The sequence below is a fragment of the Theropithecus gelada genome, chromosome X, assembly GCF_003255815.1.
Source record: "Theropithecus gelada isolate Dixy chromosome X, Tgel_1.0, whole genome shotgun sequence".
Taxonomy (NCBI): Eukaryota; Metazoa; Chordata; class Mammalia; order Primates; family Cercopithecidae; genus Theropithecus; species Theropithecus gelada.
In genome coordinates, this window is record NC_037689.1 from 99,396,211 (window position 1) to 99,418,618 (window position 22,408).

At 44.4% G+C, this 22,408-nt stretch overlaps 2 protein-coding genes across 4 annotated transcripts in view; both read right to left on the reverse strand.

Annotated features, from left to right (window-relative positions):
* Positions 1–4,714: 4,714 nt before the first annotated feature.
* TIMM8A (translocase of inner mitochondrial membrane 8A) lies at positions 4,715–8,054 on the reverse strand. Of its 2 annotated transcripts, none has more exons than XM_025372606.1 (2): positions 7,584–8,054; positions 4,715–5,728 (listed from the first exon to the last, which is right to left on the reverse strand). In XM_025372606.1, exons 1-2 carry the CDS (start codon positions 7,713–7,715, stop codon positions 5,567–5,569), a joined length of 294 nt encoding a protein of 97 aa, XP_025228391.1. In that variant the 5' UTR covers positions 7,716–8,054; the 3' UTR covers positions 4,715–5,566. The 2 variants fall into 2 exon arrangements, with proteins under 2 accessions (XP_025228391.1, XP_025228392.1); XM_025372607.1 differs by lacking the exon at positions 4,715–5,728 and adding an exon at positions 7,090–7,453 and having other exon boundaries at positions 7,584–7,989.
* A 458-nt stretch (positions 8,055–8,512) lies between these two features.
* Positions 8,513–22,408, reverse strand: part of BTK (Bruton tyrosine kinase) — a 41,657-nt gene continuing 27,761 nt past the window's right edge. For both annotated transcript variants that reach the window (XM_025372157.1, XM_025372158.1), the window contains exons 6-19: positions 21,246–21,374; positions 20,856–20,923; positions 19,926–20,113; positions 19,445–19,507; positions 18,698–18,752; positions 18,029–18,108; positions 17,722–17,849; positions 16,916–16,990; positions 16,199–16,370; positions 15,463–15,679; positions 14,050–14,114; positions 13,278–13,396; positions 12,601–12,758; positions 8,513–9,015 (exon numbers count right to left, since the gene is read on the reverse strand). In XM_025372157.1, coding sequence (XP_025227942.1) covers positions 8,944–9,015; positions 12,601–12,758; positions 13,278–13,396; positions 14,050–14,114; positions 15,463–15,679; positions 16,199–16,370; positions 16,916–16,990; positions 17,722–17,849; positions 18,029–18,108; positions 18,698–18,752; positions 19,445–19,507; positions 19,926–20,113; positions 20,856–20,923; positions 21,246–21,374 — 1,589 coding nt within the window. In that variant the 3' untranslated portion in view covers positions 8,513–8,943. The remainder of the gene's footprint in view (positions 9,016–12,600; positions 12,759–13,277; positions 13,397–14,049; positions 14,115–15,462; positions 15,680–16,198; positions 16,371–16,915; positions 16,991–17,721; positions 17,850–18,028; positions 18,109–18,697; positions 18,753–19,444; positions 19,508–19,925; positions 20,114–20,855; positions 20,924–21,245; positions 21,375–22,408) is intronic.

Consider the following 22,408-nt stretch of genomic DNA (forward strand, 5'->3'; position numbering starts at 1 on the left):
CCAAAAAGAGAGGTACCTGGGTTCAACTCAAGTGCCAGGCTGCTCCACCCAGAGAAGCGTACTTTGTGAGAACCAATGGAAAGGAGTCTGGGCTGCTGGAACCCATCCCCTATGAATTCAAGCATAATAGGTGCAAAAACATAAAAGACCTCTGCACTGTAAAAATGTTTCTCTTCATTAAGTAGACGTGTGCTGTCCTCTCCCCCAAACAAATATTTAAAACAAAATTTAAAAGTGTCCTAATTCATTGTATAATGTCTTTACTATTCAAATTTAATGTATTTCTTGTTGAAAGATGTGAGGTGGCTTATTATGTAACAAATTACTCAATTGGCTACAAACGGTCAGATATTATTTATGAAATACTTGTACTTGTTGGAAGATAGTCAGGCTGGGCATGGTAGCCCATGCCTGTAATCCTGGGAGACGGAGGTTGCAGTGAGCCGAGATCACGCCATTGCACTCCAGTCTGGGCGACAAGAGCAAAACTCCGTCTCAAAAAAAAAAAAAAAAAAAAAAAAAAAAAAAAGTCCATTCAAATCATCATGGAAGAAATAATTTACAAAATTTAAAAAAAGAAAAAAGAATCTATTTGAGACTAGGGGATATCTGAAAGTATTGTAGTTGAATATATAGGTTTTTTATTCCTAAAAGTGGTTTCTATCACACGTCCCCACTTTTTAGTACAGAGTTTATAGTGCTGAAATGGAGAGAAATTTTATTTTTTAAAATAATACGTATTTTTTCTGAATACGTAATTCATTCACATGATTCAAAACTCAAAAGGTATAAAGAAAAAATATATGGCAAAAAGTCTCCCACCCCTACTCCCCAACCACCCAGTTCTTTTCCCTAGAGGCAATCAATGTTAACAATATCCTTTAAGAGTTAATTAATGCTTATTCAAGCAAATATGTGTTTTAATCCCCCCCTTTTTACACAAATGGTAGTCTTTAATCTTGCTTTTTCAATTTAACAATATGTATTGGAGCTTACTCCATATCGGTTTATAAGGAAGTTTGTGATGGTTAATACCGAGTGTCAACTTGATTGGATTGAAAGATACAAAGTATTGATCCTGGGTGTGTCTGTATAGGTGTTGCCAAAGCGGATTAACATTTGAGCAGTGGGCTGCTATTCCTTGAAAATGGCAAGTGAGTCATGGCAGTAGTTGGGAAAAGTACATACTACATGGGAATGACTGCACTCCAGCCTTGGAAACAGAGCAAGACCTCATCTTAAAAAAAAAAAAAAAAAGGTATTGCAATGGGGAAAAATTGGTTTTTAAGAAAAGGACCATCGATTGTTTTCCATTATCCCATGTAAAGATTATTTTACATGGAGTTCATTGATTTGTTAACTTTAGAATTCAAATTCCTTATGGAGTTTATTGTAAATAAAGAACAAGTTTTTGCTTGATTTCCTTCTATTATCCCTAATGATCATACACAGACTCACTTTCAGAGTGTGCTTGGTAAAACCTGGAAGCTTGAAGACGAGCCTTAGGCATCACTGGCCGTGCAGGTGGGTGACAACACAACAGTAGGCAGGCTTCCAGATACCCACCAACAGAGCAGCTTGGCTTTTCTGCTTTACATATCAGGCTTCTAAGTAAGATTTCATTTCATGAAAAGGGTCTGCTAATCCAATTATTTTGTTTTACAACTGTTTTGAATTTTCTACCTTGAATATTTGAAATGAGGACTTTGAATGTCATCAGGGCTAACAGTATCACCTATCAAGGTTCTGAAAATGCATTTCGAGATTGACAAAACAAACAAAAGCCCAAATTGTTGCTCTGGGGCTTATTAACCTCAGACAGGGGATTTGTTACATCTTTTCTTTTCTATTGTCTTTGTGTCCAGTAGTGTCAAAACACATAATTGGTGCTCAAGTATACTGTATGAATCTGACAGACCTTTCTCATGATATATATTCGCTGAGCAAGCAATACTGTAAAGCAAAGACATTTAAGTTTGTGTGCATATGTAATAAGAACACTTTAACACTAAATGAGGCCAGGCGCGGTGGCTCACGCCAGTAATCCCAGCACTTTGGGAGGTCGAGGCAGGTGGATCATGAGGTCAGGAGATCGAGACCATCCTGGCCAACATGGTGAAATCCCGTCTCTACTAAAAATACAAAAACTAAGCCGGGCACAGTGGCCTGTAATCCCAGCACTTTGGGAGGCTGAGGCGGGTGGATCACCTAAGGGCAGGAGGTCGAGACCAGCCTGGTCAACATGGTGAAACCCTGTCTTTACTAAAAATACACAAATTAACTGGGCGTGGTGGTGGGCGCCTGTAATCCCAGCTACTTGGGAGGCTGAGGCAGGAGAATTGCTTGAACCTGGGAGGTGGAGGTTGCAGTGAGCCGAGATCACGCCACTGCACTCCAGCCTGGGTGACAGAGCGAGACTCCGTCTCAAAAAAAAAAAAAAAAAAAAAAAACCCAAAAATTAGCTGGGTGTGGTGGCGTGTGCCTATAATCCCAGCTACTCAGGAGGTTGAGGCCAGGAGGCAGAGATTGCAGTGAGCCGAGATCATGCCACTGGCTTGGAGCACAGCGAGACTCCATCTCAAAAAAAAAAAACTAAGAGGGAATAATATACTAATAAATAACGTAATACATATAATAATAAGGAAAAGACTAAAGAACCATTCCTATGACTTGAGGTTTTAAGAACACTTTTTTTTATTATTTTTGAGGCAAGGTCTCACTGTCACCCAGGCTGGAGTGCAGTAGCGTGATCATGGGTCACTGCAGCCTCAACCTGCACAGGCTCGGGTGATCCTCTCACCTCAGCCTCCCATGTATCTGGGACTACAGGTATGTGCCATCATGCCCAGCTAGTTTTTGCATTTTTTGTAGAGATGGGGTTTTGACATGTTGCCTAGGCTCGTCTCAAACTCCTGGGCTCAAGCAATCCTCCCACCTCAGCCTCCCAAAGTGCTGGGGTTATACATGTGAGCCACCGTGCCCAGCCTCACATTAAAATTTTGTAGGAAAAAAGTCAACAGGGACATATAGATAAAAGGTATATGCATTTTAAAGTCTCATTTTCCTGGATTTCTAAATGCCATTATACTTACTACTACTGCTACTGTTACAACTTCTTCACCATGTGATGTTGCCCAAAGAGCAGCCAGACCCTCCTAAAATTAAGTTATATTACATCACTCACCCGTTAAAAATCCCTCAAATGGCTCCCCATCTTGCTTAGTAAAAGCCCAAAGTCCTTGCCATGGTCTACAAAGCCCCACATAATCAGTGAACACACACTCCTTGCCGTGATCCATTGCATGCATTTTTCTCCAACCTCATTTCTGTTTTTTTGAGAAAGAGTCTCACTCTCTCACCCAGGCTGCAGTGCAGTGGGCCATCTTGGCTCACTGCAATCTCTGCCTCCTGGGTTCAAGCGGTTCTCCTGCCTCAGCTTCCCAAGTAGCTGGGATTACAGGTGCCTGCCATCACACCTGGCTAATTTTTATATTTTTTGCAGAGACAGGGTTTCACCATGTTGGCCAGGCTGGTCTTGAACTCCTGACCTCAGGTGATCCATCCACCTTGGCCTCCCAAAGTGCTGGGATTACAGGCATGAGCCCACCACACCCGGTCTCTCCAACCTTATTTCTTACCATTTTCTTTAATTTACTTTACCTCAGCCATAATGACCTCTTGACTGTTCTCCATGGCATCATGCATGCAGTTCCTACCTTGGGGCCTTTCGGACTTACTGTTAACTCCTGCCTGCAATGTTCTTCTCTCAGACACCCACAAGGTTTGGTTGCTTAGTTCATCCAGGTCTCTGTTGAAATGCCACCTTCCCAAGGAGGCCATCTCAAACCATCTTATATAAAATAATCACACTCCATAAATATTCCCTAACACCCTTACTCTGCTTTTTTTCTCCATGGCACTTATTACAATGACATATTTATGTTTATTGTCTACCTCCCCTAACTAGACCACAAGCTCCTCAAGGGCAGGGACTTTGCTTCTGTGCACTGCTGAAATCCTGTCACTAAAAACAATGGCACAGAGTATGAATTTAAATGTTTAACTGTATTTTCATCATGATTTAAAAAAATTTCCAGCAGGGCACGGTGGCTCACACCTGTAATCCTAGCACTTTGGGAGGCCAAGGTGGGCAGATCATGAGGTCAGGAGTTCGAGACCAGCCTGACCAACAAGGTGAGAGCCCATCTCTACTAAAAGTACAAAAATTAGTCCGCCACTGCACTCCAGCCTGGGTGACAGAGCGAGACTCCGTCTCAAAAAAAAAAAAAAAAAAAAAAAAAAAAAATTTTCCTTGTAGTACCTTTATCGGGAAAATCTAACAGGAACTTCAAGCTTTTAGAGATGTTCATTTCCCCAGATTTCATGGATTTGCACTAGAGGCTCCCAACAAGTAGGTCCATTTTAGGTCTATACTCTAGTCTACAAGGATTTGAAATAATAAGAGGAGAATCCAGTCAATACAACCTCTACTGTACTCAGAGACTTGACTGCCAGCACAGAACTGCTTCCCTTCCCATGTTATCTCAAGGTTCTCTTTTCTCTCAAAAAGGTCAGGAACCCCTGGAATACTGTGCTGTACCTTACACGGAGGAGGTACCCAGACTGACTGACTATATTTTAGCCTTGGAATCAATCAGCCCATGCTAAATCTCTCCGGGTTGCAGATAATAACTGCAATAGAATGCCTTCTCAATCACAGAGTTGAATCTTATATAGCTTTTATTTCAGTGATCAAAAAAATGCAATAAATGGAATCTACACTAATTAACATTAGGCATGCACCTCTACCTGATACTGCTGTTAGCTTCTGATTGGCCTAAATCTTTATAACTTATTTAGGCACATCACTGAATTTTTTGTACCCTGATATACAGGGTAAGTTAACTTCTTCCTTGTGGCAGTCTAGTAATAAGAATTATGTTCACTGGCTAGATTCCTTTATAAGTAAAGGCCTCTAGACTCTTAGGCTACCTATCCTACCTTGAGACTATACTTAATATGGATATTTAAGCAAATCATCATATAGGAAAGGGAGATCATCAAGAAAACTGAAGTGTACTGTATAAACACTCTTACAGATCTTTTTCTCCAACACTGATAATCAAACACTAGATAAGGACACCAAATTATTCTTCCCCCACTTCTGCCCTTTCTGATAAACACAAGGATCTTCCCTGAAATCAGAAATGACTCCACACAAATGAGAGATTTTTACGTATGTGGTCCCACTATCAAAATTACAGGAAGCAGTTAATGGGGCTTTGAGAAAAGCATAGTCCCATGTACAGTAATATGCATCTAAATAGAGTTTTCCATTCACCTGTCAATTATTTTCACAAGATTAGCATTAAAAAATACAAGCAAACATATGACCCTCAAGCTTCACACACAAAAAAATTGGTCTTTGTTCATTCTCAGATGACAGGATGTCCCAAGAGTAACAAAAGATGGGAGCCAATCCTTTCATAGCCGTTTCTTCAATCATCCCATCAACAGCTCTTCATTTCTTGAACTACCTTCCTTTTCCAAAGAGGTAATGCTGAGATCAGTCAGAAAGGCTTTCTGAGAAAACTGGCTTGGATTTCTGGGTCTGTTCCAGTCGATTCAAGATGAACTGGCTTGTATCAATGAAGCGCTCAACGCAGTTCACAAAACAGGCCTCAGCCCGACTGTCCAACTTTGGCCCAGGCTTGTCCATGCACTTCTCCTGCTCAGGACAAGATACAGAATCACAAAGGGAACTTGGAAAAAAAAAAGACGGTTGGGGGCAGGGGTCCCTTTCTTGTTGCTTAGAGAAAAAAACTACCTAAAAATAGTATTTGATATGTTAATAATAGTTCACATTTGGCAGCTGACCAAGTATATAGCAATGTTCTCTAGCCTTACATTAAATTCTTACAACAATCCTACGGAATAGATACTATTATAAATCCTTGTTTTACAAAGAGGGAAACTGCGGCACAGAGATACTTTGCCCAAAGTCACAGGGCCAGAAAATGACAGAGTTGGGATATTCCAGAGCAAGAAAATGGCAAAATACAAGTGAAGTAACCTTTCGATGAATTTGGTTGTAACTCCACAATGCTGTTTGCACTAAATGCCTTTAAGTTAACTACAGAATAAAAGGGTGAAAGGATAAATCATTACAGCAAGATACCCTAAAACTTACCAAAGAAAAAAATCTATGACTTGAGATTCTATAACCTTGTCTACTTAAGCTAGAGATTCTTGAATCCTGTCACGATGAATGGAAAATTGTATGAATTTTCCTAAAGGGTTCATAGCTTACAGGTTTTTTTCCTTTCTTTTTTTTTTTTTTTTTCTTTTTTGAAACAGAGTCTGGCTCTGTCACCCAGGCTGGAGTGCAGTGGCATGATCTCACTGTAACCTCCGCCAGGTTCAAGCCATTCTCGTGCCTCAGCTTCCTGAGTAGCTAGGATTACAGGCGGGTGCCACCCCGCCCAACTAATTTTTTCTATTTTTAGTAGAGACAGGGCTTTGCCATGTTGCCCAGACTGGTCTCGAACTCCTGACTTCAAATGATCCACCCACCTCCCAAAGTGCTTGCATGAGCCACCACGCCTGGCAGCTTACAGATTCTTGCAATAGTACTTAACCACACGCCCTCCTGTCCCCAAAGTAACCAATCACAGATATTTTTTCAAAAGAATCAAAAGTACTCTGGTCCAAGGCAGACCAGAGTTAAGTAAGCATCTGGTAGGTGTCATAATCCGGCAATACCATAAGTTTATGGGAAAGGGCCTGTGGAAACCAATGACTGTATATAGTTCAAGTTAAGTGGTTCAAAAATTTCGTTCATTATTCTCTGCCATGTACACAAGCCTCAGACCCTCTAATTCCAAGGAAAATTATCCTTGGCCTCTGAATTCGGTGAATTGTGTACATTAAGGGAGAGCTGTCCTTGGCAAGCAGAACACGTTGTCAAGCTGCAAATGCCTTCCACCCTTTTGCCAAAGTCCCCTCACAGGGCAGGCTCAATTCCTTAACCTTCAGACCCGAAACGGCTTGGTATTACACAACAATCCAACAAGAAAGCAAATAAGTATGTACGTTGGAAAAGATTACACCACTTTTATAGTTAGTGGGCTGGAGCCACTCATTTCTCAGCGGAGAGGGTTAGAACTAGGTAATGAAGGTAAATCCCGAGAAGTCCAGGAATAGCAGATTCACTGATTCACTGACTCTCTGGGATTCGGGCTGCCAAAAATAAAATCCCAGTACTGGGGACTCCAATCAGTCTTGGTGACCAGCACTAGGCAGCTTCAACCTCGGGTGCCTCAAAGTGCTGGGTGTCCAGTGGCATAAGTCTTCTTTGATACCCAGTCCTCTGCACCAACAAAGCCGAGGTCCGGAATGACAGTCCCCAGAGAACCGGAGTCACCCTTCTCCCATCCGGCTAGGCCACAGGAACCTGAGAAAATCAAGGGGTGCTGCCAGGTGCCCACCCCCTCCCCGAATCCCCGACGTTGTCGCGAGTCCCGCGGTACAAGGACAGAGGGAAAGTAGGTACACTGTTCAGGTCCCAGCCCCAGGCTCCTCACCCAACAAAGTTCAGTCATCTGGTGCACCAGCTGCTGGAAGCGCTGCTTTTGAGTTTCTACCTCGATGAAATGCTGCAACTGCGGGTCCACTGCACCCAAACCCGCCGCGGAGGAAGAAGAGGAGGAATCCATCCCAGGGCGACCAGGCTTGCAGAGACGAACTCCGTACCAACTCGCCGACCTTCACGTGTCTCCGCGACGGAACCGGAACCACAGCTCGCCGCCTCTGGGACCGCCCCCGTGAGTGCACTGCGTCGGCGCAAGGCAGGCGCCCAACTCCACCCCGCCGCCTCACAAGCCTTGGCGCGGGTGCTTAGTTCCCGGAGTCGGCGGGTCCCACTCCTGGAGCCCGCAATCCCGTAACCCCGCAACCCCGCAACCCTCTGGTTGCGCCCAGCCTTGCGCCTTGAGATCGCAGGGCTTAATAAACCCAGAGCCGAGGTGCCGTTGAGATGTTATTCCAAAAAGAAAACAAAGGAGAAAAGGAATTTACTTCAGACCACGTGGTCCATTCCGTGCTGGCCCAACAGCTCCGCCCCTGTCCATTTCCAAATTGGCCCGCGTTTTCTGAGCTACCAGAGTTGTGCGCTGACCGAACAGCTGGGTCGGTTATTTGGCTATCCTGGGCCACTGGCTTTCGTTTTTTGATGAAGTTTTCCTCTCCCGACGTAGGGAAATGAGACTCTGGCAGTTTGTGCCCAACTTTCAGATTCATTCAAATAACATTGCATGCCTGCTGTAACAGGCATTGTTTTGGCATAATGCATCTCTGATTCAGAGGCAGGAGTTAACAAGAGAGCTTAAACCTGGAGGATCCTGTCGAGTTCTCAGTGTAGGAATATGCCAAACTAATGCCACACAGCAGCTTTCTGGAATACTGAGATAGGGTGCTTCAGGGAGGCTGCATGATTAATAGAGATACCAAAGACTTTCAAGCTTTCTAGTAATTTTATTTTATCAAAACACCCTCCCCTCCCATCTTTATGACACCATTTCATTCTTGCCAAATTCTACCCACCCACCCCCATACCCCCAAGCTCTACCAAATGCCTACTCAAAGAGCTGTTGGACCCCTTTGTGCGACTATTTACATCTTCCCTCCTAAAAAATGTTTTCATCGCAAATTCAGTCTGTGTTAATTCTCGGGAAATTTCAGGCACAATAATTTCTTGGCCTTTGCTCAGAAGCCACTGTCCCAGGGAATCAAAGAAGAGGGGCATTCCCAGATGTAGAGAGGGGCCTTTTTGCATTCAGTGGGAGCACAAAGGCTCCAGGGCTCCTAAGCTTGGGATTTCCTCTGAGAAAGTTAAATTGGGGCTTGTGGAGAAGAGAAGTAGAACCAAGAAGCTTATTGGTGAGCTCAGGATTCTTCATCCATGACATCTAGAATATTGCTCAGAAGAATTTTGAAAGTGGGACGTTCATCTGCTTTCTAAAACCAAAGAAAAAGTAAAGTGAGAGTGGCTAGAATCCAGAATTCAAGGGAAATGCAATGAGCAAGCAGCAAATGTTTATTAAAATACATGCTGTATGCCCAGTAGCATGCCCTGTCGATCACAAAAGGAAAAAAAAAAAAAAGAAAAGAAATAGCAGCTGTCCATAAAGTATTTGTGCACTTTTCATCTTTAGTAACTCAGGTGATTAGTGTGATAAGAACAATTTGCAAATTAAACTGACAATCACATTGATCAAAATTGAGGGCAAGTTCATTATGTAACTGTACACAACACATTCTTATTTTGGATGCTCAAGTGAAAAATGGCTACCAAACAAGTTCAAGTGGTTGGCAGAACAGAAATCTCATGTGATAATTTTTAATTTTTAGTGATTAATATTTCAAAACCAGGCCGAGCGCGGTGGCTCACGCCTGTAATCCCAGCACTTTGGGAGGCCGAGGTGGGTGGATCACGAGGTCAGGAGTTCAAGACCAGCCTGACCAACATGATGAAACCCCGTCTCTACTAAAAATACAAAAATTAGCCAGGCATGGTGGTGCACGCCTGTAATCCCAGCTACTTGGGAGGCTAAGGCATGAGAATCACTTGAACCTGGGAGACGGAGGTTGCAGTGAGCCGAGATCAGGCCTCTGAACTCCAGCCTGGGCGATAGAACAAGACCCTGTCTCAAAAAAAAAAAAAAAAATTCAAAACCACAGGCCGTATCACTGAGCAGGGATTCTGAGTACCTGGGACCTTGTGTTACCACTGTCTGGTAACAAAACGACTAAGGGTTTTTTGTTTTGTTTTGTTTTTGTTATCACTCTCTGGTAACACAAAGACTAAGGGTCTTTTTTTTTTTTTTTGATAGAGTCTCACCCTGTTGTCCAGGCTGCAGTGCAGTGGTGCGAGCTCAGCTCATTGCCACTTCCCGGGTTCAAGCGATTCTCCTGCCTCAGCCTCCCAGGTAGCTGGGATTACAGGCGCACGCCACCATGCCTGGCTAAGTTTTGTGTTTTTAGTAGAGACGGGGTTTCACCATGTTGGCCAGGCTGGTCTTGAACTCCTGACCTCAGGTGATTCGCCTGCCTCAGCCTCCCAAAGTGTTGGGATTACAGGCGTGAGCCACCGCGCCCAGCCTAAGACTAGGTTCTTTTTGATGGCCATAGCCCATAAGCCCCCAAGGTATTTAGTATTTAGTGGTTTAGGGAACATTCATGCCAGAATGCTCTCAATCTGTCAGAACCAATGGTCATCAATTTCTTGATTCCTTAATTCAGTGATTCTTAAACTTAGCTGAGTATCAGAATTTCCTGGAAAGTTTAAAAAGAGATTTCTGAGTTCCACTCCAGGCACACCTAATGAGAATTTCTGGAGAAAAGTCCCAGTAATCTGCCTTTTTTTTTTTTTTTGGTGATGGAGTCTCGCTCTGTCACCCAGGCTGGAATGCAGTGGCAGGATCTTGGCTCACTGCAACCTCTGCCTCCCAGGTTCAAGTGATTCTCCTGCCTCAGCCTCCTGAGTAGCTGGGATTACAGGCGCATACCACCACTCCTGGTTAACAGGGTTTCACCATGTTGGCCAGAATGGTCTCGATCTCCTGACCACGTGATCCGCTTGCGTTGGCCTCCCAAACTGCTGGGATTACAGGCATGAGCCACCGTGCCCAGCCAGTAATCTGCATTTTTAAGAGTTCTTTAGGGTTTCTGATATACATCCAATTTTGACCACTCCTCTAAACAGGCTGTGGATAAAATACCTGTCTGAAATCATTTTTAATTAGCAGAGTAAGAAGGTCCTGGTTGGGAGGGAGCATAGCCAATCACCCTTAATCCTGCATCACACAGGAGAAAGAAGGAGTCCTCCCATTCTGCACCCTTTCTCTGTGATCTGTCATTTGTTCGAGGGAAACGAGCCATGCTCGGATCCAGATACCCACTTTTCACCTCACCAAGAGGGCTCCAGATTCACATATGCACTTGTTAGACACTCTGAAGAGTTGAGCATTTATTTCCTACTAGAAATTTGGGTTGCCAAGGATCTACTGAAAAGTCGAGAAGGCATCTTGGGAAGAACTCGAGGTAAGAGGAGCAAAGCAGTTTAATAGTAGTAGGACAGATTTCCTTATTTCCAAAATACCACACCTACCCACATACCCCACAATGCACCATATTAAAAAGCAAAAACAAAACAAAGCAAACAAAAAAACCCCACTACCTATTTTAGTTCTCTTTCAAGCAGTAGGGTTTTTAAAAAAATCTCATTTAGCTGGGTGCAGTGGCTCACGCCTGTAATCCCAGTATTTTGGGAGGCAGAGGTGGGCAGATCACGAGATCAGGAGATCAAGACCATCCTGGCTAACATGGTGAAACCCCGTTTCTACTAAAAATACAAAAAATTAGCCGGGCATGGTGGCGGGCACCTGCAGTCCCAGCTACTTGGGAGGCTGAGGCAGGAGAATGGCATGAACCTGGGAGGCGGAGCTTGCAGTGAGCCGAGATCGGGCCACTGCACTCCAGCCTGGGCGACAGAGCGAGACTCCGTCTCAAAAAAAAAAAAAAAAAAAAAAAAATCTCATTTAGGACCTCAGCCAGAAACAGTAGGCAGCTAATAAAGTAGAAGAAAGGGCCAATGACACACAAAGGAATGAACAAACTTTCATGACTTTTCTTTTGTAATGCCCATTCACTTGTCTGAGTGCCTCTGGCTGCCTGTTTATGCTAGATGACATGGCCCCACAACACCCTACTCCCTAAAGCTGAGTTGGCATTGGAGTGTACTAATGACACTCTAGTGAGAATTGGAGTGGGCCTGGGAAAGCCTCTGGCCATCGGATGATCGAGGTGCAGGCCAAGGTCAGAGAATGTGTGCAAGGTCTGGCATGGTGGTTCACGCCTCTAATCTCAGCACTTTGGGAGGCCGAGGTGGGCGGACCACTTGAGGCCAGGAGTTTGAGATCAGCCTGGCCAACTTGGTGAAATGCCATCTCTACTAAAAATATAAAATTGGCTGGGCGCGGTGGCTCACGTCTGTAATCCCAGCACTTTGGGAGGCTGAGGTGGGCAGATCACCTGAGGTCAGGAGTTCAAGACCAGCCTGGCCAACATGGTGAAACCCTGTCTCTACTAAAAATGCAAAAATTAACTAGGCGTGGTGGCATGTGCCTGTAGTCCCAGCTACTCGGGAGGCCGAGGCAGGATAATCGCTCGAACCCGGGAAGCAGAGGTTGCAGTGAGCCAAGATCGCGCCATTGCACTCCAGCCTGGGTGACAGCGAGACTGTGTCACAAAAAAAAAAAAAAAAAAAAAAATTAGCTGGGTGTGGTGGTGCGCGCCTGTAATCCCAAGTACTCGGGAGGCTGAGACATGAGAACTGCTTGAATCTGGGAGGCGAAGGTTGCAGTGAGCCGAGATCGCGCCACTGTACTCCAACCTGGGTGAAAGAGCGAGACCTTGTCTCAAATTTTAAAAAAAAAAAAGAGGAAAAAAAGAACGTGTGCAGCTATCAGTCTGTGGCTGAATGGCCAGCTAAATCAGCAAGTAGATTCAAGGAAATAATTTAAGAGGTCATAAAACACTTACCTCATGCCAACAACTGTACATGATGGTATATACCTTCTCTGAAGCCAGATGAGGCCTGTAGAGACGTAGGCCTTGGGCAATGTGTTCAGCAGTCTCACTGTTAGTAAATCTCTCATATGGCATCTTCCCCAGGGAGTAAATTTCCCACATCAAAACTCCTAGAAGACGAAAAAAAGTGTTAAATTAGTTTTCAGTCTTTTTGGATAGCAGGGGGTCCTAGTCTTCCTAGATCAACCTCAAAGATTAGAATCAGTTGGTTCCCCACTCTGTGCTTTTTACATTTTGCCCAAATTTCTGCTATAGTGCTGACCACACTAGATGGAGATCAGGGTCGTACTAGACTATTAACTCCTCTAGAAGAGAGACAGCATCTTATTTGTCTTCGTAGTTATAGGGTCTGGCAGAGTGCCTGGTACATAATCAGTATTCAGAAGCTGTCAAAAACTGAATGAATTGTTTTATTTAACATGGTTTAAGTTCTAAAAAGACAGAGATCATGTCCAGTTTAGTTTTTATCCTCAGAAACCCCTGTGGTGGCTGACACACAGTAAGCACTCCCCAAGGATTAGATGAATGAAAGCAAGAACAATCTCTCTGTGGAGGTTGCAAAGTGTGAATTTTCCCATTGCATTTCTTTTCCTTTGAGCTGTATAATCTATGTAATCTTATCCACTTACCAAAAGCCCAAATGTCAGATTTGCTGCTGAACTTGCTATACATCAGGACTTCCGGTGGGGACCACCGGACTGGAAATTTGGAGCCTACTGAGCTTGTGTATTCATCATCCAGGACATACCTGCAAGGGATCCAGGACTTGTTGTCATTAGGATTTGGAGAGCTTGGTATTTGCTTACGTTTTCTTGGCGCGGTCACAAGAGTGTTACAAACACACTTACAGGCTTTCTCAAAAGTCTATCCTTCTCAACTAGTATCTTCTACAAATGTTACTTTTAACGAATTTCCTGTTTTTGTATCTGATTGAGCTTTCCTGATTGACAATATGGTTACAAGGAGGATGATGTGAAATAAGATCTAGTAGGTACTCCCTTCCTCTTCTCTATACCTTTCCTTTCTCTACTCTTCTCCTTCCCTTCCTTTTATCTGCAGTTGTCACTGGGAATTTGATTAAGAAAAAAGAAGGAATGGAATAAAGTCATCAGGATTAATAGATCAAGATAAGGTATTGGGGAAATAGCTAAAAAAAAAAAAAAAAAAAGAGGAGGTAGAGATAAAGGGAGAAAGGGAGGAAAGGGATATGATGATAAAACAAAAGGATGAAAGAGGTGGCTTAAATAACTCAGAGGAAGAAAAAGAATAGAAAGGCAGAAAACACTAGAATGAGAGAAAAAAAAAAAAAGAAAAGGAGAGGATTAAAACTATAACACCTACCCATGTTTCATACTGTGCTATTTTTACTTCTGGAGGGAAAGATGAAAAAGGCACACTCACCTGGACAGGCCGAAATCAGATACTTTAACAACTCCTTGATCGTTTACCAAACAGTTTCGAGCTGCCTGTAGTGCAAACAGATACCAGTGAGACTCCGTCCCCAGCACAGAGGTTAAAGGCACAAAGCTTCTGCTGACCAGTAGAATGAAGGCAGGGAAGCCTCATCTCCTTCGACTACAGACACCTTCCCACCTAATAGGAATCTGTTGATGCCACCAAGAAATTTTGATTCATTTCCACCATGTGGAAAGCAACCTGCTGTGCAGTCCTAGGTAAAGCACTGAGGACATACAGAACGATTGCATTCTCATGGGCAATTCCATACCACCCCATTCCCTCACTGGTATGCTGAAAGAATTAAGGGAGAGGCTGAGTGCAGTGGCTCACGCCTGTAATCCCAACACTTTGGGAGGCCGAGGTGGGTGGATCACCTGAGGTCAGGAGTTCGAGACCAGTCTGGCCAACATGGCGATACCCCGCCTCTACTAAAAATACAAAAATTAGCTGGGCATGGTGGCGGGTGCCTGTGATCCCAACTACTCGGGAGGCTGAGGCTGGAGAATCACTTGAACCTGGGAGGCGGAGGTTGCAGTGAGCTGAGATGGCGCCACTGTACTCCAGCCTGGGTGACAGAGCGAGACTCCATCTCGAAAAGAAAAAAAAAAAGGAGAATGACAAGTAAGTTTGTTTTGCTTTCTGCTTTTCTGCCAATGAGACTAGGACAATTTGAGCCTTGGCCTGACCGAAACAGGGGCGCAAACTCTGATGCTTACAGGGGCCAGGCAAGTTAAGCAAGAGTGAAGTGAAGTGGATGGAGATTGCAGGAAATGGAGACTACAAGCCTGGTCTAAAGGAAAGGAAGTGGTTTGTGAGAATGTGGACCTGGTATTTTCAGATGGTCTAGATTTTCAAGAGAAGCTGGAAATTCCAGGGTTTTTTTTTTTTTTTAAGTGAAATGTTTCTTTTTAAGGGTTTGCTAATTATTATATAACATTAAACAAACAAACAAACAAAAACACATGTGGGCCAAATACATCCACAGGCCCAAGTATGTGACTCTGAAGGAACCAAATGATGACCCCATGACAGGAGCAGTCCCATTAGGAAGCACAGTCCCTTCTGTTCCAAATTCAGAATGGCCACTGAAAGACTCCACCATTTTCTTGTAGGTGGTAGAGGGTTGAGGGTGAGTGACTGCTCTGATTCCCACCATGGCAGACTTCATAGAGCTAAGGCTGGAGATATTTGATGGGCTCAGCATTGGGGCAGAGGCACGCCTAACTTACAGTATTTTCTAGATAAAATTGAAATGATGGCACCAGCAGCCCCCACTCAACCATGTATGATATATCCTCCACTGCTACTTCCACCCCATCAGCCCTTGGTCCTAAGCCAATTCTTCTAAGGTCCCACCAGGTCTCGGTGAAGGAACTGCTTTGACTCCAGGTATTCCATGGCTTCACAGACATCCTTGCACATCTCCAGCAGCTGCTGAGTCTGGAAGCGGTGGCGCATCTCCCTCAGGTAGTTCAGGAGGCAGCCATTGGCCATGTATTCAGTGATGATGAAGATGGGGCGCTGCTTGGTGCAGACGCCATACAACTGCACCAGCTTCTCATGGGAAAGATTCCTACAGGAAAGGCAAGGATCTAGTCTTCCCCTTTTGGCTCTGCATACTAGCAATAAAGGGGCTGTGGAGGAAGGGGCTGACCTAGTAGTAGAGCATCAGATAAGGAGTCATACCAGCAAGTTTATTTTCCTCTTTTCCACCCTAAATCCCAAAAGTGCTTAATATGTGGAAGTAAGCAGGGATTTGGAGCCCATCAATTGAAAAGGAAATGAGTCCAGGAATGAAAGAATGCTAAGGCTAAATTAGAATCTGTCTTTCTCTTGAAAGTTTAATTTTCTACTTCTACCCCCAAATGCTACTGAGATGGTACACACCCATGATCACCACTATTCTCAACCAATATCTAAGTCACAAAAACCATTATCTTAGCAGTTAGGACTACCACCAGTTGAAGGTTAACTTCAATCCCTCGTCCCAAACCTCTCTCACTGTAAGTCATCTTTAAACCTCAGTGGATTGTTGTGTGAATTCCTAGACTCCAGCAAATAGATTGAGAGTTGAGTTTGGGCTATAACTCACATCATGACTTTGGCTTCTTCAATGAATTCATCTTCAGACATGGAGCCTTCTTTGATCATCTTGATGGCCACATCATACTGGCCTCTCCATTTCCCATACTTCACTACCCCAAATTGTCCAGTCCCCAGCTCCTTCAAGAAGGTCAGGTCCTTTGGATCAATTTCCCATGATCCTAACAACAAAGTCTTGGTGTGATTCTTTGGGGTCATGAATGTATAATTCTTACAATAGATAAGAATCCCTACTGGGGTAGAAATAGGAAAAGTAGTAAAAGGGAAATTTTTAGAAGTACTAATCTGTGTTTGCTTAAGTCAATCTCAGAGACAGGGGATTAACTGGTTAGAGGAATCTGGGAATTTTGGGTTCAAGGTGGCCATAAGGCAAGAAGATAGACTAAGCAACCTCCCCAGATCCCTTTATGATTATGTTAGTGATGGTAGTTAATGAACTCAGGGATAGTACTGAAAATTTTTCCACAATTAAAAATAAAAGACAAAAACACCCAAGACAACGACAAAGCCCTTTATGAATCTATGTTTTTGCAGTCCCAGTAGTAGCCACTAGAGGGAGAAAAATCAGTGCTTGGATCTGTCTTGAGCGTCCTCGAGGCAGTTGTTGCAGAACAGGGTACCTCAAGGACACTCCCCAAGGCAAGGCCAGCAAAGGTAGTTTTCGCAACTGGCCAGTCCACCCTATCCCAGAGAAATAAGGAGTTACCATATCCCAGGCCTGCCGTGGAAGGTGCATTCTTGTTTTGTTGAGACACTGGATATTTGAGCCTGGATATGAGTCCTGAAACAGAGAGAGAGGTCATGCTGTTGGCATGGTGTAGGAGATGGGATGCCTCACACTTAAGTGCCTCCTCACTTAAAGCCTCACACTTCTGGTGTGTATCTTTCTAGCACATTTTGAATCCCAGAAGATCTCCGTGAACCCACATATTTCCAGAGGTTTCTCCTCTCACAAAATACTTTTCAGGGACTAAAAAGAGAAAATACTAATTGAAATACACCGCCTAACTGAATATATTCCCACCTCCCAGCTGAGGCTTAGCTCACATCCTACCTTCTTGATGAAGTTTTCCCCCATATCCATGCCCTCACTGATCTCTCAGTTTTTAGAATTTTTACAGTGCTTAGAAACTTTCTTCTGATGTTGTCTAACCTGTATGTTCTGAGGACAAGGACCTCAACTCAGAATGTTCCTGTGTTCTCCTCTAGAACTGAGGACATCGCTGAGTACACAGTAGGAACTCGATGAATACTTGCTGATGAATCAGCCGCCAGCCTCTTTTGTGTCTTCTCTTAACACTGAGCATCAGTCACCAAATAAAGAGTCAGTCCCTGTTGGGTGTAGGCCTGCCTCTGACCACCTCTTTACCAGCTTCTACCCAATATCACAGGTATTTCCTTTCACAGTGAATTCACACTGTCCTGTGAGGTGGATTCTTTCTCTTATCACCTTGTCTTACATTGCTTATCCTGGTGTCTGTAACCCCCTTCTCAGTTGCCCCTGGTACTCACCCGCAGAGTTGTGCTGATGGTAGTTAATGAGCTCAGGGATGGTGCTGAAAAGGTGCTTCTCAGCCAGGTAATACTGGCTTTGAGGTGTGGAACACACAACATAATGACGTATCACCCCTTGAGGGTCCCTGAAGAAGTGGATGCTTAGTCAGTAACTTGGGCACAAAGGTCAGCAGAACCCAGGAAGTGAAGTGAGATGAGTTTTGAGTTTCAGAGACAGAGGAAGTGGGACGGGCACACTATCAAGGAGCTGTTGGGAGGGTACCCCTGTTCTTTGTCCTCAGGGCCTTGGAATAGTAGCACTCACCCTGTGGATTTAGCAAACACAGACACTGTATATTTGCCAGCTTTGCTGGAGTCTCTGACAATGAAACCTCCTTCTTTCCCCTGAAACAACAAAAAAGAAGCTGTCTGTAGGAGGAAGTGGTGCTCACACCTGCATCCCACCTGCCCAAACTTGAGAGAGAAAATAGAACAACCCCTGATTTTACTGCCAAGTTCCACGCTTGAGCTACAGCCTCATTGCTTTTAATATTAAAAGGTGCAGGCCGGGCATGGTGGCTCACGCCTGTAATCCCAACACTTTGGGAGGCCGAGGCAGGTGGATCACGTGAGGTCAGGAGTTCAAGACCAGCCTGGCCAACATGGTGAAACCCCATCTCTACTAAAAATACAAAAATTAGTTGGGTGTGGTGGCTTGTGCCTGTAATCCCAGCTACTTGGGAGGCTGAGGTAGGAGAATCACTTGAACCTGGGAGGCGGAGGTTGCAGTGAGCCCAGATCGCGCCACTGCACTCCATCCTGGGTGACTGACAGTCTGTCTCAGAAAGAAAAAAAAAAAAATGGTATAATTGGGACCCCAGACGATGGCAGCTTTGACACTGCCTTGTCCAAAGGTGGGGGGCAGAACAGGCCCTCAGTTCAAGATCCTCATTTATGCAAGGAGAATGCTGTGTGCTAGTGGTTCCACACTTACCTCTTGCTTTAGCAGTTGCTCAGCCTGACTCCGAGTCATGTGTTTGGAATACCACCTGTGAAGGGAGAGTGCTGCTTGAGTGGCTCCTGGTTATAAGCAGATTGGAGGTTACAGCACCCTCCAGGGCTTGTCCATGCCGGTGATTCAGTCAACTCACTCAAACCCTATTTACTGACCATCTGTCACGTGCATAGCACACTGTATTGCTTTCCCAAACCCAGGTTGGCATTGAAGATTCATGGAAATGGAGAGTAGCAGGCAAAGGCAGGCAGCAGGGAGTTGCAGGGAAGAGATCAGGGACTGGGGCACCTGAGAACAATCCACTTCCATGATTAGGGAGGAAAGAACAACAGTAGCAGTTTGACATTTTAATTCTTTCATGAAGTCATCAACTCCTTTTCCTTTGAGTGTGATTATTCTGAATTTGAGGGCATGGTGACCTCTCCAGCTCTCATAAGTGGAGGGTGTTTGGGGGGTAAAGGTAAGACAGACACACTAATTTGAGGTGGTGGCATCATTTGATTCAGATGACACTAATTTTAATATATATCTTGAAATAAAAAATATGTTGAAAGTATAAAAAAAGTGTGTATATATACACTTGTGTATGTATACATAATATACCTATATATACACCAGTGTATGTATACATATATACACTTGTGTGTGTGTGATATATATATATATATGGAGAGAGACAGAGAGAGTTCCTCCTGAAAGATTGTGGACTGACATAAACATACTTACTCATACATTTCTATGGAGTCTTCTGCTTCAGTGACGTAGTTACTAGGAATATAGCCTTCTTGCCTGTGAAGAAGACAATGTGGCAGTTCATCCAGCATCTCCCCATCCTCCAGGAGACAGATTCATATGCCCACATCCCTGAGCTCAGAACAAATCTCAGATGGAGGTATATGTATCATGCACCTCCCTCAAAGACAACCACGTCTCTGATGTATGGTTAGGCAGTGAGCCAGTGAGGTGCGGAGCTTCTGTACATGTCACATTGGTTATTATGTGCCCAACAACAGAGGCTCAGAGAGGTGGTAGAGGCCATGTATAGAGAGCTGCACACTGGAAAGTACTTGGAGGGACAGCATGTTCAGTTTGGTGTGGGAAGAAGAGTCTTTGATGAGGATGCTGATCAGGGGAATTATGCTGCAGCACTTTTCACATGTAGGGAGTGGGTGGGCACCGGGCTCAGGAAGGGCCGGTGTGGACTCACCCATTTTTATCTCGTGCTCGCCACCATGGTAAGTTGCTTTCCTCCAAGATAAAATATTCGTCGCCCTTCCGCAGCTGTAGGTCATTTGCATTCATTGGCATATAATCGTAAAGGGCCACAACCTTTTTCAGCTCACTTGTGGAGACTGGTGCTGCTGCTGGCTCAGGCGGTAGTGGCTTTTTCAAGATCTGTGTAGTTAGAAGAAAAGGTAGGAGGGTTTGTCTAGATATCAAGTACTCTTTTCTCTCCCAACTCTCTCTCTGGCTTACTCAAGACGCTCAAACCAGGCATAATAAAATATTACTCAGCAGTCATTCAACAACTATTTTTAAGCACCAGTGCAGGAGTTCTCAGCCTTGCATGCATATAAAGACCATCTATGGAGCGTTTAATAATTCCAATGTACTTTGGGAGGCCAAGGCGGGCGGATCACTTGAGGCCAGGAGTTCAAGACCAGCCTGGCCAACATGATGAAAACCCATCTCTACTAAAAATGCAAAAATTAGCTGGGCGTGGTGGTGCGTGCCTGTAATCCCAGCTACTCAGGAGGCTGAGACAGGAGAATCACTTGAACCTGTGAGGTGGAGGTTGCAGTGAGCCGAGATTGTGCTATTATACTCAAACCTGGGCGACAGAGCGAGACTGCGTGTCAAAAAAACAAAAACAATGAAACAAAAAAAACCCAGAAAACTTTCCATTAAAAAAAATCAGGCTTTGTTCTAAACAGGTGATTGGATTACAGGGTTGCTGAGAGCCTTCTATCTTTCCATTGAAGAGAAAATCCTAATTAGAAGAACAAATCCCCCGTCTTAGCAAGAATACCAATTAACACTGCCAAGTCCCAGGGTAATTCTAAGACTCTGGAGTGTTCTCAGGGTTTGACTCTAAATTTCCATTTAAGCAGTGGCAGCACCCAGTTTCCCTGTATACCTGGTCCTCCTCAGGCGTTGGGGGAAGAGGCTTTTTTGTCTTCCGGTGAGAACTCCCGGGTTTTAAGCCTGCAAAACAAGAAGCCAGTGATGATATGGAATGTACTTTAGGAAAGGGCCCAAGGACAGGTTTGGTCAGGGACTTTACCGTCCATATTGAGTGCCTTTAGGAAAGTTAGAAAAAGTAGCTAGGCATGCCAGGTCACATAGCTCGGAGAGCAGATTACCAACTGCATTTCAGCCCTCATGTACCTCCTCCCTCCCCCAGGACCCTTTGTTTAGCACCCAAAATGTACAACCTTATGCTATGTCCCTGGGCTTGACAGACCCTTGGGAGAGTGATAGAAACAGAGTCAAAGGAGGAAGAAATTACATCGATCAGATCTCTTACTTCCATTCCTGTTTTCCAAAATTTGGCAGCCCATAGCATTTTTGGCTGTCTGAGAGCAGCAGAGATACTGCCCATCGATCCAGAAGCAAGGGTGGTATTTCTGAACAAGATCACTGTTGTACCGGATGACTGTAGTAGGAGAGAAGAGAGAGATCACGTCTGACATGGAGGAGAAGCCACCATTTGCATGTTTTCCTCTTTGAACTTAGTGGTGAACTTCAAACAACTGCCTCCTCCTTGGCCACCCTGAAGGAAAGCAGATCTCAGGACCGGTTGGCTCACATGACTGGCCTGCGTGACTGTGCCTTGGTCCCAGACACTTCCTGTGCAGTTTTCTTTAGTGGTCTGTGATGAGGAGTTATCTCCCAAGCAACGAGATAAGACTATCTGATGGCTCTAGAGCCCAATAACAGAAACATATTATCTATGTTTTCCCAGTAGCCATTACAATCTTCCTATAAGGCAGGTGTTCATCATGGTGCTTGTTTCCCAGATAAGGGAAACAATATGCCCAAACCAATCTCTCCAGCTTGTAATACTGATTTCTCAGTTCCTTGAGTGATCTTTTAGAGATAATTAGCCTCAGTGAGAACTTCTGCATGAGGCTTTCTATATAGAATAGTCAACAGAGCTGATCTCAAGGGCAAATGAAGGTGACTTTGCCTCTAGAATCAACATGATTTGAATCTTCCTAGGGCCACTGAAGTAGACTGAGCTCATTGCCAGAGGTAATACAGCAGCTTCATTTCCCTCATGGAGTTGTGAGGCCCAAAAGATCTCCCAGAATAAAAGTATTTTGCAAAGAATAGAGTGGATGCAGAGAGGAGGAATTAGTATTAGTGTTTATAATACTATGGCATATCAAGAACCTTAACATGAAGTCAATTAGAAAAGTCAGCCAGACGCGGTGGCTAACGCCTATAATCCCAGCACTTTGGGAGGCTGAGGGGGGTGGATCATGAGGTCAGGAGTTCAAGACCAGCCTGGTTAAGATGGTGAAACCCCGTCTCTACTAGAAGTACAAAAATTACAGCACGCCTGTAATCCTGGCTGCTCGGGAGGCTGAGGCAGGAGAATCGCTTGAACCTGGCGGGCGGAGGTTGCAGTGAGCTGAGACTGCGCCACTGCACTCCAGCCTGGGTGACAGAGCGAGGCTCTGTTTC

What these genes read in the sequence shown, in the direction of transcription:
- TIMM8A (XM_025372606.1), bottom strand. Translation starts at nt 7,715, where the DNA reads ATGGATTCCTCCTCTTCTTCCTCCGCGGCGGGTTTGGGTGCAGTGGAC. An exon ending in AGATGACTGAACTTTGTTGG is followed by an intron (nt 5,729 to 7,583) that starts GTGAGGAGCCTG and finishes TGTCCTGAGCAG; the next exon opens with GAGAAGTGCATGGACAAGCC.